At 38.5% G+C, this 19,422-nt stretch overlaps 1 protein-coding gene across 4 annotated transcripts in view; it reads right to left on the bottom strand.

Moving 5' to 3' along the window:
* Nucleotides 1–1,815: 1,815 nt before the first annotated feature.
* exd3 (exonuclease 3'-5' domain containing 3) overlaps nt 1,816–19,422 on the bottom strand; it is a 47,669-nt gene continuing 30,062 nt past the window's right edge. For 2 of the 4 annotated variants that reach the window (XM_032570555.1, XM_032570556.1), the window contains 2 exons: nt 6,334–6,400; nt 1,816–6,237 (listed from right to left, as the gene is read on the bottom strand). In XM_032570555.1, the coding sequence (XP_032426446.1) occupies nt 5,870–6,237; nt 6,334–6,400 (435 nt within the window). In that variant the 3' untranslated portion in view covers nt 1,816–5,869. Of the gene's footprint in view, nt 6,238–6,333; nt 6,401–12,833; nt 12,902–19,422 lie in introns of all 4 variants that reach the window. The other 2 variants (XM_032570558.1, XM_032570557.1) reach the window with 2 other exon arrangements.

The following is a 19,422-nucleotide window of genomic DNA, read 5'->3' as shown; positions in this document are numbered from 1 at the left end:
AGGAACCAAAAGGTATAAATAGCAGTCAAACGAGCCCCAAACGGGCCCGGGCTCCCCGTGTAAAAACACCTCCGATGGGGAGATTATAGGTGGCTGTTTAAATCATAAACGGCGGATATAGTCCAGTTGTTTTTAAAGCGACTAGACTGTGGGACTTCAAATAACAAAAGCCCTGCGCTACTTCCTTTTTGCAAGTGAAAAGAGGTGACGCTGTGCGCAGATTGACACGCCGCTCAGCTGCCCCCGCCACCGTGGGAACCGGGCGCCTGTGTGTGTCTGCGTGTGTGTGTGAGAAGAGAGAGAGGCGAGGAGGGGAGGAAGGGGGAGTGAGGTGGTGACAGACGCAAACACGGTGAGACGGAGAGAATACGTGTTAAAAGTCGCCGAGAAGCAAGCAGTAAGAGAAACCGCGGAGAAGGAACATCTCTGCCTCAATCAGAAAGCTCCGTTTGGCGGCTCCGGAATTTATCTCATCTGTGTAACACTTTCTGAGCAGCTCGCTGCTCGAATGCTTTCACACTGTCCTAATTTTCCCACACCCTGCACTGTACCTTTTGGCGCACATTTTGACTTGTGATGTGCGCGTATGAGTCGTTCGACTGCAGCGGAGATCCCACGGATGAAGGAGCCCCGCGCGTACAGATTTCAATATGGGGCGGCACTCTTTATATGACTGCAAACATGACATGTGTCTATTAAAATGAGAGGAAGCTGACCGCGATCGGTTCATTTTTGTCCATAACTAAAACTCTGCGCCTTCAAAAATTAAAACTTTACCACATTTTAGATAACAAGCTAACTTTTGAATTCATAGTTCCTTTTAATTGTGCAGTAATGCTCGCCTACTTCCCTTTTGTGGTCACACAGGCTTGATTAACCACTTCACTTGCACCGCAGTCATTTATTTGTGTGTCATCTGATAACCAAATGTTTTTGTGAACATTTGGTTAGCATGTAAATCATAAGCTCAGTTTTTTTTTTACATGCTATATGTGAAGGCAGTTAACAGGAGTCATTGTTAACCTGTGGCCACGGTCCTATGGACCCATTTCTCAGCCACTTTCCCCTCGCAGATTTTGCTCAAGCTGGATGGGTCCCAAGTGAATCTGTGCCAATGTGCTTCATGTTTGCAGCTCACTGGGTTTACCAAGTACCAGCAACATTAACAATACCCTATGAATGTATTTGCTATGTCTCACAAACTAAAATGAGCTTAAATTCATTTAAGCTCATTTCCCAAAACATCTGGGACCCATATGTTTCCTACTTTTAATCCAAAGGGTTTGCTTTGTTTGTTTTTTCCACATCAACCAAGTAAATATAACATGGGAGTCTATGTAACCTGTGGAAAATCCCATATGGACCCCAAAAGAATGATGCTTGCTGAAGAAGATAAGTTCACATTCAGCATAGCCTCTATAGTCTATAAGGGCCCCTCTCTTTGCCTTGACTTTTCTTGAATTAAATCTATAATAAACATAGGGAGAATGTGCTGCAGTTTCTGATTTTGGAAAACATAATCATAAGCATTTCTGTGGTGCATTTTTTTTAAGTTAGGGCAGTCTTGTGATTGGTCTCCAAACTGACTCAGCAGCAGCATGACCATCACAAACATAGAACAGATGGCTCTCAACACCTCCCACCCCCACTTTTTGGATCACATGAATGGACAGAAACGGCAGAGAAAGAAGTGTGGCGTGCTCTCCAGGGTTCCTGGATCAAAATATCAAACGAATCGCTTTAAAATTACATGTGCGCAAAGGGACTTTGAAAAGTTTGTGCCAGTTCCAAAATAAAAACACAGTTCACGTAAGATCGGGAATTCATTAACACTTTTTAATTTCTCAGCGCAAAGATTTTTGTAAGACCTTTGTGCAGTTTGTGTTTTGTTTCCTTTTTTCCCTTGGTCTTTGCAGAACACTTTCTAGAAAACCAGGAACATCTGTCGGCCATCACAGCTTTAGTTGGAGTCAGTTTAAATACTTGGAAAGCGTGTGCACAAGCTGAAGGAGCCAAAAGTTTCTCTTTTGGATGAATTTCTCCCCCAAATACAGCTTCACCCCACTCTGTTTTTCCAAACTTCACACCTTCTGTTAATATCACACATACTTTGACGGAAAATAAAACTTTTTAATATAAAATGCGCGCGTTACGCGTGCGTAAATGCGCACAGTAATAAGAGTAACCAAAGCTCACTGAGGATATTTCGAATGTAAACCGGTGGCCTCTATAGCTGAGTAGCTATAGATATAGATGCATTCTTTGTTAGCAAAATGCATGTTTGTTTATAGAGAGTCATAAGTTCAAGATTGTGAATGGGGCGTCGGATAAATCGAGGCAACTCGGAGCTCTGATTCGAGATCTGGTGCCCAGGGGCCGAAGGGACCCGGGCCAGACAAGACAGGAGGAGACTCCCCGTTCTCCCGGAATGCATGTTGCTAAAAAGTTTTAAAAAAAAGAAAACGAAAAACCCACAGAAATGTTGGCTTCTCATTCACAGAGAAGAATTAAACCATGAAGGAAATGATCCTTTTTTCTTTATTATAACCAGTTTCTTTCACATACATAGAAAAAAAAGAAGAATGCGTGTGTGTGTGTGAATGTGAGGGAGAGAGAGTGAGAAGGAGGTGACGTTTAACCAGGAGGGAGGGTCCTCTGAATCCAATTCATTCCGGACACCACGTGTCCTCAGAGCGTGGGAAAGAGGCGAGCTTTTCTTCCCAGCGAAGAAAGAGCGTGGATCAAATAACACGGCGCTGCAGCGCAGAGCTCTGTGCAGACAGGAGCTGCGACCACCCGGACAAGGACAGTCCGGGAGCCGCATCATGTCTGTTTTATCCATACCAATAAAATATTTCAGGGGAGCTTAATGCAACTGCAGCAATTATAAAGTCTTATTTATGAAAGCTTATGGCTGTAAGCCGAGATGCGAATGTGTGTGTGTGCTTGTGTGTGTGTGTGTGGTTCAGGCTGTGCGACAGAGCAGAATGAGTTTGCATGAGCTAAATCTTTATTGTAAAGCAATGATTTGCAGATTTGGGATCTTTTCACACAGCGCTGCGCACATTAGTTTCTCATCAACCTTTTCCCAGACCATTAAAGATAATTTCTAATGACTTAATTGGGAGCAATAATCAAAACTCAAAAGTGGATATGCTATTAAAAAATTAAATGTTTGCTTGAACGTTCTTAGGAAACTCATTGCTAAACTATAAAACAAATTTTTCAACAAAGTCAATGGACTTTTTATTAATTGAACTTTGCATATGTTACTATAATTTGGACTAACTTTTATTAACCTGTGCATTTAGGAGGACATTTTTAATGTTTCCCCTTTACATTTTTCACATCCGTGTCTCCCGCATTTTTCTGTGACATCTTCAGAGACACAGTTACTTTTTTAAAATCTCTGTAGCTGAAGTCTCTTCAACAGGTGAAGTACATTAACAAACAAAAATAAATGGCATGTCTAATGTAGCTGAAATTTCCTTAAAAATATAATTTGAATCAATTAGATGGGAAAATTGTTATGCGGAACATGATAGCAATCATATCTGTAATAATTTCTATAGAGAATTTCTTGCAGTGTAGCACAAAAGGAAGTGACCACACAGCAATACATATACGTTTATAATAATAAAATTTAAATGATTTGTTAATTGGTTTATGGCACGATTAAAATATTTTAGTTTACTCATGCTTATTAAAAGATATATCAATAGGATTCAAAAACATCTGGACACACGAGGACACTGAGGATTTCTATAACTGAGCTTAACTGTAATTATGACAGCTCTACTTATATTGCTAATTTAAGTAGCAATATAAGCATCTCAAACCCCAGATGTTGTCCTGCAGCTGTTGCAGCTTAAATTCAGAAACTGAACACTAATTTACCTCAGTGACTATGAGCTGTCTGAAAACCACTGCGGCCGTTTTGATGCCTGTGATCAATAGAAGAAAGCCCACATCTGGCTATCGTTAGAGATTCCTACATTTTATGGGTGTATGCCTTTTGTTGTAGCTTTAACAGAATGCAGACCATATACATTTACAGAAAATATCAGAAAATCTCTAGCAGCACGAACCTCACTCTCTTTGGGCCGTTTTGGATAAAGGCTCATGTCATGCAATCACACAAATTTAAAATGAGATTAGGAAAGAGGGCAGAAAATATGAGTGGATTCTTCTGGTATGGGGAGATTTCTTCCATGAGATCTGACACATCTATTGCCAGAAACTCCCCCATGTTGGTGCTATGCCTGAAACATATCAGCAAACCTTAGAAGATCTCATCAGTCTGCCCATTCTCAGTCCATCAGTCCATGTGACTTATTTTCAGAACATGGAAAATGTGAAAAAACATCCAGTTACCAGACTTACTGAAAGTGTTGCATTCCAACAGCAGTTATTTATCACACACAATTTGTAAAAAAAAACATTTAATCTAAGCAGAATTCTTCAGCGAGGAAGAAAAAAAATCATGTAATGCTAATTAATCACTGGTACATCTAGACTTGAGATGTCTAGATGTGCCAATATTTAGCTTCTATTCTCCGCAGCTCAAGAACCAACTCCTTAAAAACCTGATATGGCATTTTTTGTTTAGTAATCCACTACTCCCTCTTCACCTGGTTTAAGTATGACATAACACAAATGCCATTCAAAATGGAAAAAACAAGATAATTTACAAATTAATTAAATTGAAAAAAACGAAAATAATTTGACAAAATAAACTTTGAGGCTGGACAAGAACTAATTTCTCTTCTTTTTTACCACAGTTCCTTTTATTTTTTACCACCACGCACAGTGAGCAGTATGGTCATGTAACGGCCACTAACCACAATCTACATGTTAACCAGAAACAGCCTTTTCTGTCCTACCAACAAAACCTAAAGGTGGAGTTTTATAAACTCTTGTGGGACTTTAACTGGAACTGTTTTGGTCAGCCGAGACTAAGATTTGAATCTTCAGCAACAAATACTTGCGTTGCATCTTCTGTGAAACAAAAGTTATTTATTAATAACCTGCAGAGCACTTTGAAGTATGAAGGAGGATCTGTGATACTGTGTCCCAGTTTCTTTTCTAAACGCCATGTCATAAAGGACTCTTAAAAAAACAGAGATAGTTTCAAATAAAAATTCAGTCTCTGCCAATGTTGGAAACATAAAATTAGCTTTCTTTCATTGTCATCTCAGTTTCCTAACTTTAATACAACAGAGAATCCTATAGCTAAAGAGAAGCGTTTCTAAGGACCGTGCATGATCTTGTCCAAAATAGGAAACACCAAGCAATATTCATCCTTGTATTTTCTAACCTTCTCCAACAGAAGGGAGTCAAATACTTGTGACACACACATGATTCATGTAATTATGTATATAGTTCTGAACTTGGGATGCTTAACTGAATAGAAACCATTAAAGGCTTAATTTTTCAATATTTTAATTTAATTTAAATCTTTAGGCCCCAATAGAAAAGTACGCTTTCTATACCTTTTAAAGTGAAAAAAAGTTTCAAATTCAAGCAAAATTCTACACATCTGATTATAAACAATCAAAAATAAAAACATTAAGATTTAAAAAAACAACAACAGAAGAAATAGCTAGGATTGTAAACACATCAGTCTTTGTTGCACTAATAATAATAATAAAAATAATAAAAACAAAGAAACCGTGCCAGAATTAGTCTCCTGGCACAATTTCTCGTCAAAACTCAACAACGTGACTTAAAGGCTTGGAACTGCTGGCATTCCTTCATCAGACACAGACTGCATGAAAGATAAATACATGGACCTGAGCAGAGAACTGAATTATCAACAAATAACATAAATAAAAACTTAATACAAAATATAAAAATGAGTAGCTCTGCATCAATTGAATGGCCCGGCAACTGAGATGTGATCCTTTTCTGTTATGTGTAGGACTTCCTGGAACAAAGAGAGGACACGGCCAAAGTGAGAGCCTTCCCAGAACACCTTGCCACATCTGGTGCAGACATAGAACAGGGGTATCCTCTGCAGCAAGGCGGGGGGCACAGTGTGGAGCTGAATGGGCGACCCCCCGGGAAAGGTCATGGTGTCGCGGTCCAGTCCTGAAAGGGAGGCCCAGCGACACTGAGCGGCGTACCTGGGGGGCTCAGGGGTCACGCTGGGGGTCAGGGTGTCATCGGGCCTCAACTCTTCCTGTTGACAGGATTTCTCAAGCATGTGGTCAGTGGTGTTGTGATCCTGCAGAAATCCTGAAAAAGAAAAACAGAATTAACAATTAAATTTTAAATTCCATGCAGATAATCCTAATATAAACACTAATAAATTTCCATTTGCATTTAGTATACCTTTCTCTTTGAGCATTGTTTCCATGTCAGCTCTGGGAATGGACACATATTCATCGCTGTTACAAGCCTGGATAAAAAGCAGAGCAACAGATATGAAATAGGAGAGAATTAATCAAAACCACAGGAACACATATATGTGTTTATTTGTAAGATATTTATAAAAATTAAAAACTGGGGTCTAATTTTCATCTCTAAACTAAAAACAAACAAAAGCTAACATTTTGTCTTAAGTAAAAAATTTATTTGTACTTGAGTTTTTCTCATGAAAAATTCAGTATTAGGGTAAGATCTACCCTAATACTGTTATGTGGTCAATTTTATTAACATTAAATAAGCTTTATTTCTTCAATGACATAAAATATCCAAACTGCTTTTAAGAACAAATCAAACACATAAAGGGACAATATTTTTAAACAACATAAGAAATAGAGAATACATCAGCACAATAGACAGAATATTATGAGTTTTCCTTAGTTAGTTCTTCCAGCACCAGGGATAACTTGGTGTAAAAGGATACAGTATTTCACGTATTCCTGTTGTTTATCTTTCCAAATTCAATGTATTTTGATTGTTTTGTGGGATACAAAGTGGTCATTAAATAGTTAATTCCTATAGCTGCTGTTCAACATTTTATGAAGCTCTCAAAAGGTCCAGTCCATCTTATTTATCAGAAGTGTTATTATTTAACCTGAACCTGTCCTGAACCTGAAGATCATACGGGAGCAGATTTTTAATCTGCTGACCTGAGGACTTTTGAGTGTGTTGTAGTTTTTATAAATAAACTGAAAACAAATTTTTCCTTTCACATTTAGAATAGTTCTTTAGATAAATTGGCTCTTTACTCAGGTTTTAATTTGGCTCATATTAAAACCTGTAATAATTATTTACAGGTTTAATTAATTAACAATAATTAATGATTTTTAGAAATATCATTATATGTGTGCTTAGTTCATTTAATTTTAATCCCCCTTTATGAATTTATCGACCACGTTTTAAGACTACAACTATATTTCCCTCACACACATTTTATCACACACTATTTTAATTTGCTTTATTTTTTTATTAAATTACATTCATCTTTATTTTTAGTTGAATTATTTTATTCTTCACTATTTTTGATGCATACAAACAATGCATAAAATTATACAATAATGATCATTACTACAATCTGAAATGTATTTATTTAGGATTTCCTCAGATAATAAAGAAAGTGTTTCCTGCTGGTATTTAATCAGGACATTTAAATGTTCATTGGTAACAAATACATAAAAATGATTATGTAAATCTATCACCTGAATTCATATTTTGTCATTATGTTTTTTTATTTATTTGATGGGCCACTTTATGGTGATAAAGTTCGTTTTCATTGACTGCAAAACAATTGTTGATGCTGCATTTTAAATAAAGTTTGACTGATTGATGCATAAGGTAAAAAAAAAAAAAAATCTTAAGAAATGTGAAAGAAAATAAAATTACATCCAAGTTTATTGAATTCTCAATAATTCTACATCAAAAAAGCAAATCATCATCACAGCTTTATCAATTTCAACCAAATTGTGGTAAAATAAAATAAAATGAAAATAATGTATGTTAATCGACTGGAGACGGTAAAATGATATGTGAGCCAAGAACTAGAAAAAAATATCACCAGCCAGTGGTTCATCTTCATTGTGTGGAACCTGAAAGCATCTGTGTAAAACTTTTTACACAGCCTGATGTAAAAGATAAATCTTCCTGCAGATTCAGCAGTAGCAGGAAGGCTCTGCTCAGCGATGTTTCTTAGCTTCAAAGCAAAGTGTCAGGCATGTTAAACTATCTGGAAGCAAGACTGCATGGCCCGCTCACTAGTGTTGACCCTTTCACGTTGATAGCAATCAGACGTTTTCCCAGGTTGTTGCTCCGGTGTGAAAGGGTGTAAGTGTTACTCAAAGATCCAGTCGGGGTGTTAGTGTGTCAGTAAAGACACCGTTTACGCCGGAGTGATTTTCACACGTTCCTTCTGGCCTGTCCTTCTTCATGGTAAAGGTCTCACTTGGTGGGACATTAGTGACCTCCTGCTTGCCGGCTCCTAACACGAACACACACTTGTCTGTGAGCCATTCTGACAGCACTTCAGTGCTAAAAGCCTTGTCAAAACACCTGAGCTCCACCCTGTAAACAGCATTCCAGTCAGGAGTGGGCAGTAAATCAAATCTGGCTCATACGAGAGATCCTTAACAGGCCAGCTTAATCCTTGTCACTCTTTACCTGGGAAAAAAAAATCAGGAGCGAACCCGGAGACTACGCCCACTCAGCACAAAAGCAGGTCGTCTCCTCTGTGTGCACATGCGGAGCGGTGTTTGCCTCTGTGGTGACTGAGGTCAGGACATGAGAAAGCTGTAAGAGACAGTGGAGGTGTGGGAACAGCAGAGGTGTCTGCTTTGTATTTACTTCTCCCTTGGTGCATCCTATTTACTCTGCCTCACATCACACACAAACCAGCAAAAACGCAACCAGAAGAGCTGAGAAGGGGCTCAAAAGTTGCATCACATGCGCAAATATATGGACATGATGGCAGCGACCAGCACGACAGAGCGAGCTATTTGTTCAGCTCAAAGTTTCCCAGCTTGGAGCATGCCAGAACCTGCTCTGAACTCTGAAGGCTGAACCACAGACTGGCAGACAAACACACATCATCTCACACACGCAACCCCCATACTCTGTAACTCTTCAAAACCAAGAAAATTACAATCCTGGAGTGATTTAATACACAATTAAGTTCAGTATGAAGAGAAATTATTTTAATTAGAACTAATCACGTCATCTTAGTCATTTTAAAAGACACCTTCAAATAAAGAGTGGTTACAGCTGGTGTTGGTCTTTAGCATTTTACATGCTTTAGTCAAATTTAGGACTTTTAAAAATTATTTTTCAACTGAACACAAACTAGAGTGACTTAATAGATTTTAACTTACTCAAACCTGCAGTATGTAATGTTTATAAACAGTATGATTTTTTCTTTTTTTTTTACGCATTTGTTAAAACCATCAGTTGGTCCTGACAGTATGAGACAGATAATCTGTAAAAGAAAAAAAAAATCAAGCTCCTCTGCCTTCTCCCTGTGGTCCATCTGTAATCTGCAGAAATACGCAGCTCTGTCAGAAACAACTAATTAGAGTCAGGAGGACTTGGCGCTGTCAATCACCCCGAGTACACAATGCTCACAACCTCTCCATTGCTCTCTGCTGCACTACAGCTAGTTCCCCACAATGAAGCCTGCCACAAATGCACAGGCTATTAATTAAGCCTGGCCTTTGGTGATTGAGAATTAACAGTTCCCTGTTCATCTGCTATTGATGTGTTTCTAGTTGTTTCTCTGCCATTAGCACATTGAGCAAAACATACATGTAGCTGATTAGCAACATTAAGACCTTCCTGCTGGCTCTGGTATGGTAGGATGCCAGTAGGACCATAGGGAAGAGGCAGAGGAGCTCAATTTTCTGCTTTTTTATTTACAGATTATTTGTCTCATGTTATACTATCACAACACGGTGATAGTTTTAAGAAACATGAAAAAAAAATTATAAAAAGGCACATGCTGGAGCTTTAACAGGAAACAATAAGCTATCATTAATATTAAATAAACTAAATTAAGAATAAACTAAGTTGAAATGTGTTGACTCTGGGACTTGCTTTTACAGCCCTAACTTCATAGTTGTTTTAGAAAATCCAGGTCAAACCTTTTCAAATATAGTTTCTCTCATGATGAAGAAGCTGGTAGTCAATAACATGAAAAAGATTTTAAATGCAATAAGACAGTTTTATCAGTAGAAATGGACAGAAGCAATGAATAAGCAAATGCATACATGTAAGCCGTAATAGAATATAATTTAAGAGTCTGGAAAATCTGCCCATATGTGAGGCTTTTAAAGGCCCAGACTTGGGAACATTAAACCTGAGACCCAATACAAAACCCTGGTGGACTACTTACAGAGTTTCGGTCTGGTCCAAACATGCAGCTGCCATGAGATGGCACATTAAAACACACATTGTTTTCTTCTATGTAGCTTTAGTATAACCTGAGCGGACAGATTTGTCAGACCTATTTACAAAAAAAGTCAAACTTTGGATGTCTTCACATACTTCAGATTATGTCTGAAACCAACATGTGGCTTTAGTTTGTCGGTCCTGACACGACTAATAGAAGTGATGGCTCCATGTTCTCCAAGGGCATGTGTCCCCTGAATCACTCTTTATTTCATAGAAACTAAGCTATATTACTTATGGCTTTAATTTAGTATTATTAGTATAACATAAGGAGTACTCAATGTCGTTCCATTTCTGCTTTAAAATATATTACACATTTTTTGCTTCTTCAGCAAGTCACAGTATAGTCATACTGTGACTAATGTGTGATGCTGAGTCTAAATAGATAGAAGTTGATCAAAAAAAGAGGGAAAAAAGGGGGATAAATGAAAGGAGACAGAAAAAGTAGGGGGTGGGTGATTATTTCCCCCCTAACGTGCTCAAACAGACAGACACACACACTCTCTCTCTGCACTGTAGGCAGCTCCCATGGGAAAATCCTCCACCAATCTCCAAAGGCGGTGCTCCATTGGTCACATGGTTTAACCAACCAATCAGGAGCTGGAAAACCGATTCAAACTGTGGTTAGTCAGGTAAGGGGCAGCGTGGGAACCGGTGGGAAAAAGAGGGGAGCGAAAAAAAATGCACCTCTATTTCCTTGGAAATCTCCCTCAACTTCTGTTTGTATGCAAATTTTAAGCACAAAGAGGTTTAAAAAATGCATACCGCAACACAACATAAAAGGTTACGTTGCAGTATAAAACATAAAAAAAATTTCTAGAAACTGCAACTGTGCTGCCAGGAAAGCAAAGGACAAAATTGTAAAAAAAAAAAAAAAAATTAAAGGTTGTTCCCATGAGCTCATGTCTGGGAAACTGTGCCATCACTGATTTATTCTGCTGAGGAGACAGAAAATTCTGCTGATGCAGTGAAATCATTGAGATTTACAAGCCCTACCGAGACAGGCATCACTTCATTGTCCAGCAAGGAGCTGTTGCTTCTTCATATTGGGCAGAAGAGCACTTCAAATTTTAAAATAGCACAGTAGTGTTGCAGAGTCAGCAGCGACAAAAGCTTTTGGTATTTCTACTGAGGTGCCTCCTTTTAGTTACAGTAGGGATGGGCTGCTTCTGGTACCAAGCTATACGAAGTGGAATCATTTCATTTGAGTTAAAACACAGAGATGCAAATTAGAAACACATGATGTACAGGATTTACTTCTTGGTGTTGTCTGCCTCACTGGGAAATAAAGAACAGATTGATCTGCTACCAGCTAATACAGAAATTGAGGAATTCAGTGTATGAATTTATGAGAATCATTTTAAGATAGAATAACTTATCATTGCTGATGACAATTAAGTTTTTTATGTATATTTTGTTACTTGTATTTTTTTAGTACTTTTTGTACAATAACATATTTAAAAACATAGATTGTCAGTTTTTAAAAGGACACATCAGCATGATATCAGAGAAAATGTTGTGCTGCGTTTACTGTTCTGCAAAGTGCAACAGATACAGTTTTTGAATGTTAAACTGAATTAAATACTGCCCAAAAAATTGCATTTTATGAGCAGCCATAAAAATGGTTTGCATAAGGATGTCCACTAATGAGATGGTGTTTGTATTGTTTTTCTCCCTCTCATTGTTTAACCTTTTTAAACAATGAGAGTATAAAAGACAAATGTCCATAGTTATCTAGTATCTATAGTGTTCTGGTTGATAACCTGTTTTAGTTTTTACAGCTCCTATGGGATGTTCTCTAAGTTTTTTTAGGATCTAAAAGTAACTCAAAGATAGAAGCTCTGCGAACTTGCGACAGGATAACCGACCACAAAGCCTTTTTGATGGATTTAGAGACCCGAAGCCAGATCAGGTTTCTGATCCCATAAAGAAACGTTTGTAGAATTACAACTATCCATAATTCATACAAACAGCATTGGAAGAAATAAAGAAACCTTAAAAAGTAAAATGAGAAAAAGATTTCTCTTTAGTGAGAGATTAGATCATGAAATATACCCCATAAATATCTTTTCAATATAAATTCCTCCTGAAGGTGTAGTTTCCTTACAGCTACAGGTCAATTTTAATTAGAGCAGGAAACTGAAAGAGATAGTGAAATGACCCCCTGAATGCACTTTCCCACAGCACCTAGTGGTATCTGGTCTGTATCTCAGCCTGACAGTCTGAGGTAATTACTAACTCTGTTAACTAATCACTACAAACTGACCTCATTGCAACCTAAACTTGGACCACAGTGGAGCCTGTCTGGGCTTGACATCACACACACCTCCATCTGACACACCTCACTCACACACTTACAAACACTCAGATACCTATCAGTAACTCGGAAGATGCAAAAAAAAAAATCAGCATGTAGCTCTTACAGGAAAGTTGCACACCCTTCCCTGTCTGACTCATGCACCCAGTCATCTCACCTGTATGAAGCAGTCATTTCTTTCCGGCTTCTCCCAGGGAAACAAGTCACCAAGAAGAGCCTAAGGGACTAAGTATGCATTTTATTACAACAATTATCTAATTATTCTCAAGTGTAAAGAAGGCACTACAAATTTAACGAGCACAATTTCATTTCAGCTAAGACATAGTTCTTCAATGAAGATGTTTTCTTTTTTTGAATTATTAATTAAACTACACTTATGTCCTTTATGAGGACACCATTTTCTCAATAACAGTATATTTTAAGAAGCAATAAACAAAAATACGCCAACACTTATTTTTATTAAAAATAAAATTCCCTATTTCTCAGCAATGGCAACATGAAGCCTACGTCTAAAACAATGCAGTCTACTATATAATGCCATGATCAGACATTACAAAAGATAAACCATCTCTTTATGTACATATCAAATGTGTGCTACTAATTTAACCAAAACCCATAAATATCAGTTGGACAGTCTAAAGTGAAAAAAATAACTGAATAACAATAAATTAAAAAATGATACAGGAAAAATAAAAAATGAGAAAAAATGCTGTACTTCTGAACGCACTAAAATCCTAACATACACACTCGTTTTGTACTTAATCATTAGCTTCCAAAAAAGACAACAAAACAAAAAGAACATCTCTAATGGCCTTTAACAACAGGTAAAGAAATGTTCAACATTTTTCACATTTCTTGCACATGTTTTTTTCTGTACAGTCATTTCACCTCTTAAACTATCTGCTCATCTCACCTCCTCTTGCTCTTTGCTTTACTACTCAACCATACTTCCTGCTCTCTTTTGGCCTCAACTTTTTTGTTTGTTCTTCTCTCCCAGTACATAATTCTGGTGCTTACCGACTCAGTCATGAAGAGGATAAGAGTCAAACCTTGGTAAATAACAGTCTAGCCATGACACAAATAGAAGCAATGCTCTCTCCTGGCTGGACATGCTTGGTTTATTCTGTTTTTTACACACTCAACCTTCAACCTTAACCTCTATTGCTCCCTGAATCTCCAGTTAAACCTTTGTCTTCTCTCTTTCTTTAAGCTCCATCTACCCACTCTGTGTTTTTTTCAGTGTCTTTTATCTGGCTGTCCCCTCACCTCTAACCTCTTTTTTCCCTTACAAAAGTGCTTATTTTTTCAGTACTCATGAGACACCAGTTAGAAGAGGCTCCTCTAAGACAAACACTTCACAAAACCAGAGCTGAAGTGACCTGCTGAAAATTAAACTCACTCAAAAATTATTCTAAAAACACAAAAACAACTAATTAAAAAAAAAAAAAAAAAACTAAAAATGCGATTAAATTATTATCTTATATTAGCAGATCTTATTTAGGTTTTGCTTGTTATTCCTTTAATACAAAATAAATGTGTGCATGTGTAAAATACTAAAAAAAAAGGCAATTTGGGAAGATAAAATACCTAGACGCCATATGTTTTGCCACGCTATTGTTTGGCCAGCTATGAAGGCAGATATGATTAGTGGCGTCCCAAGAATTTGCAATTTCAGCTGTTTTTGTGATCGCTATCTCCTGTGAATCCTGGCTATATTAGACATGCACAATATATGGAATTATGAATGCAATATCAGTGTTTACAATATCACAACTGCAACAGACTACTTGGATGTAATTTTCCCTGGGATATCATATCTTTAGTGCCATGCCTGCATGTTCACACCTGATGTTTTTGGAGTCAAGATGCAACAGCTCAAAACGACTGGCGGCATTGTGATAAAGAAAAAGGAAAGAAAAAAAAAGTTAACTGTAATCATTATCGCAATACTATCAGCAATAGTATCACACTAACATGTTGACCTGATACTGTACAATAATACTACATAGCACAGCTAAGAAAATAGGAACCAGATGTTTACAAACACTGCACAGAAAGACAGGTAAAGTTATTTTCTCACTCACTGACATCAAATCAGAGGGTTGTTTAAAATATAAAATTAAATATATTTTCTGGTACGGCTGTGTATCAGACCAAAAGGGCTGGACCGAGAATTTGTTAGTGTTTATTGGCTTCTGTTCAGCAGGCTGGCACCATGTAAATTACAACAATTTTTGTAGTCATGCTGTGACAGACACTGAACATAAAAAATGCATTGTGTTGAGTGAGAAAATTGCTTCAGTCTCCTTTTCTGATTAGGTGCTTTCTCAGTGGTAGTAAAAAGAACAATTAAAATACAGACTGTCCATTCAACTGTCAGTTAACATTTGCTTTATCTAAATGGCTTTCCTGCTTGCCTGAACAACATAAGTCTTACTCATGTTCCTACACAACGAACAGCCTAAATAAACCAATTTTTCCCATGCTTTCACTGCAGCCAATCAACCAACCATTACAACATCCACGACTTTCTTGGACAAGCGCTAACACTTCTCAAACTGTCACAACACCCACACACTCAAACTGAAATTCCACCCATCGAACGAATCAGCTCAAGCCGACTCTGCGGGCGCATGCCTCGTCATGGGAGAGCCACAGGCAGATTCTGTCGATCAACCTTTATCACTGCTGCTGCATACTTCACCCTTCCAGGTCTCCTCCTTCCCCCTCCTTTCACTTCTTTTTTCAAATCTCTTGCTGATGTGAAGGCATGCAGGGAATGTTATTGTAATTCAGAGTGATTCATTCAGGACTGTAAATATTGACAGGGGTGGCCACTGCTGCTGGTCTGTTCGCTCCGGAAGAGCAACGAGAGAACAGAGATGAAGCAACTCTCCCACATGGCTTTTTGACAGAAAAAGTGTCAATGTTAGAGAGCGATACCACCAAGTCAGTTTGTAAAGTTGCTCTGCCGGTCCGCTGATTAAGTAGTTAGTACCAGCATAGGTTTGTACTTCCAAATAAGAGTTTGAGAAGTGCCAAGTAAAGCAGCTGAAAGTGCAGTATTACTGAAACTAACCATAAAGGAGATCAACATATAATGTAAAATAATTTGGATTTGAATGAAATCCTTGGAAATAAAGAGGCAAAAATAGAACTGTACTTAACAATTATAACTACAATGATTTCTGAAGTGATTTCACAGTGTTATACACAGTGTCTTCTAACCTGTTTTTTTTACTGTGTTGCAATCTATAGCAAAGATGCATAGTCAAATGGGAATGGCTTTCCATGATAAAATGGGAGGCTTTGCATCTACAAAAGCAGGATCCTGCTAAAGAGAAATCATCATAAAAAGACCTCAAGATATCCATTAATAGCCAATTAGTCATGGTTACAGTAGTAGTTGCAGAAGTAGTTTAAGCTGCAAGAAACAAGTGGCAATTGTTAACATGACTGGTTGCTATATTGACATGCAGCACACTGAACAGCCAGTTTCTTTAACAATGACCTATAGAGGCTTACATTTCATGACATTTCTTTATTAAAAACATTGTATTAGTCTTATGCAATATTATAATATTCAGATAAAGTGATTTTTTTAGATTTTATTAGCTAATCATTGAAATGGACAGAAATAAATGCATCAAATATTAAATTAAATGTGTAATGAATGTGTGAAATACAACTTTCAGTTTCTGAATTGATACTCTCATTTATCTGGATGCACCGGTAAAATAGGGACCGTAAATGGGATTTGATATCATCAGATCACTTGGGATGAATGTTAATGCAAAACACTAAGTTTGTTCAGGATGGTCAATTTTTAATGAGACTGTGAAACACAAATGTTCATGCCGCATGAGAACATGGTTGGACAAATGGAGAGCTATAATTTATTCACAGTCATATCCAACAGCCTTATTAGGATGTGTACAACTCAGAAGACCGCCTATTGTAAAGTTAGACAAGAGCATCAAAAGAGGAAAAAGGGCATGGGGTTAAGTGGTAATAATGATACTGGATAAGTCACCAGCATGTGTGTGGCTGTGTGAATTCAAACTCACATCAAAGTGTCTCTGGGAGCCTTGTTCATGTCAACAGGAGATGCAGGAGAGGCTCATGGCATTAGAAAAGCAGGGAGGTGGGGGGTTCAAAAGGAAGTGGTACAAGATAGAGAACAAAGGCGTAAGAGAGACTAGACTGAGGGGTTAAGGAGGAGTGGGCTGGGGATGAGAGGTTGGGGTGTATGGGTACAGGGACAAGGGTGGAGGGGACTCACGCTGAAGGGGTTCATCTGTGGTGTGAGTGCAGTGAAGTATAGCCAAGAGAGAGGACGAAGGAGAGAATGTCGCTCAACCCTTCCTTTACTTCCTCTCCGCCGTCCCCTGCCCTTCTTCCATCTCTGCACCCTTTCTGCGACTGGCCCCAGTGAATTCCCTAGGGCCAGGGGCAGTCCCCTTTCAGTCTCCAGTGACACAGTAATTAGAAGTGTGGGAACTGAATCCATCCCTCGTTCGTAGCCCCGGACTCCCTCCCTCCCTCTCACCCTCGCTCGTTTTCACTCTCCTTTTGCTGGCCCTCGCCCACCCCCTAACCAACTTGCGGTTTCCCCCCCTCCCCTCCACTTCCTCTGCCACCTCAATTTTTGCACCACACCTAAGTTTTGTATCTCAGGAAGTGGCATCAAACATTACAAAATGTTTCACATGGGGTTCATAGCATTTTCACATCAATCATGTCTGCATGTTGTCAATCTAAAATAAAGAATTGCATCGCTGCCAAAGTCAATTAAAAATCGACCTAAACCCCATATTGGCTAAATCCTCACTGGCCACCTGTGACGTTGATGGGAGCTGCACATCACACACTCTCACACACACTCCATCCCTTGCCCCCCTCTACCCCCATTCAGCGTCTCTCCCACCACCCCTACAGTCACATAGGCCCCCTATCTCTTCGAACAGAGCGATGCTGTCTCTCCCGCTCTGTCAAGCCCCACCACCATCACCCCGACCCCCTCCCCAACCCCAATCGCTATCTCTGTGGCGATAACCATGGGAACAGCAGCACTGTGGGAACAGGCCACCAGTTGACCAAAATAGACAGCAGGAAAATGGAGGGAAAGAAATAAAGAAAGAAAAGGGCTTCCTGCGTCTGAGGAGGCCTGTGAGAGAGACTGCTTGTGTGGGTAGGAGGTCTATGGGATCACTGGGACAGGCAGGTACTCAGGCGCTTTGCTCACCTCTAGATTCCATCGGCAACAAAGAGGGATGCCGGGTGGCTTGAACTGTGACATTGAGTAATTAACAGTGATGCAGGCCTGATTCTTGCTGGTGGGACATGCTTGCAGCTTGTCTTCTCACTCACATACAAACACTTAAAAAAAATCCCACAGTTACTAGATAGCACTGTCCCATGCGAAAAAGGGCTACACCCTTACCACAGACACGCACACCCAAACACCGTAGTAATATTACACCACCACACACCCACAGCCATAAACCTCGAAAAGATGTGCACATGAAAGGATTCAGTCCCATGAAATCTATGATGACTGGATTGGTCAAGAAAAGAAATGCTGTGGAGATCATCCTCAACACAACAAACTGCTTTCTAATATTGAGTAAACATCTAAACATTTGGATTCCAACCAGCGTTATGTCATCTACCACAAGTTCTCTTTCATTATGTTTTTCTTGTTGCTGGTTGGTCAGCACTTGAGCAAATAAACTATTAATAGAAGCAATCACAAAATACTTTATTTGGTGCTGTTTTTAGGAATAGGATATTCCTTTTAGATGAGAATGTCTCATTTGTATTCAGCAATCTTTACTCTGATACCCCTAAATAAAATCCAGAACAACCAACTATTACTTATTAAACAGTGAGTGTCTGTTTGATTTACACTCAGCATAAATCCACTTTTCTATGAAGGTATTAGAGATTTGCTAGTGAACAAATTGAAGTTTATGTCCAACATACACAATGCAAGTAGAGTTTAGATTTATGGCCCAAAAACAAGCAAAATTTAAAAACGGGAGAAGAAACACTGTTTTCTCAAATTACGCTAAAAAAAAACAAAAAAGTAAAATTTTAGTTAAAGTGATATTTTGGGTTCACTTTGGACTCGAGTCTATGATCAAAGTGAATTTAGTCGAGTCAGATGGGGCCAGTCTACAGCCTCAGGTAGGGATGGGTCTGACTTTTTAGCCTTAATTGAAACTCTACAATGAACCTCACCTTAAACACTGGTGGTGGCAGTATCATGCAGCAGGAAAGCTTTTCTTCAGGTACAGAACTTAGGATCTGACTCTAGCTAAATATAAGAGAATCCTCAAAGAACACAGCAAAGTAATCCTTAACATACAGCCGGAGCTAGAATGGAATGGATTTTGTCTTTCTGTTCATATTCTCTCCATCTAATCTGACTGAACATGGAACATTTCACCAAAACAACCCATTTCACCGAAAATATGTCATTCTTTAGATGAGTAAAGCATGTAGACTTCAAGAGGCTTGCAGCCATTATTGGAAATGTGCTTATAAAACGTACCCTTTTTTTCCACTTGACCTGTCTCATAAATGTCATTAAAATACCCTTAAGTTTTTGGGTGTCACATGACAACATGCAAAATAATGTTACAGGTGTATGAATACTTCTGTAAGGTTCTGTACATCTTTATTGTTACAAATACTTTTCCTAATCAAATACATGCTACCAAGAACATGAAGTCTCACTGAAG

The sequence above is a fragment of the Xiphophorus hellerii genome, chromosome 8, assembly GCF_003331165.1.
Source record: "Xiphophorus hellerii strain 12219 chromosome 8, Xiphophorus_hellerii-4.1, whole genome shotgun sequence".
In the NCBI taxonomy this organism is placed as follows: Eukaryota; Metazoa; Chordata; class Actinopteri; order Cyprinodontiformes; family Poeciliidae; genus Xiphophorus; species Xiphophorus hellerii.
Note: the sequence above shows the minus strand (reverse complement) of the source record. Positions and strands in the feature narration are given on the sequence as shown.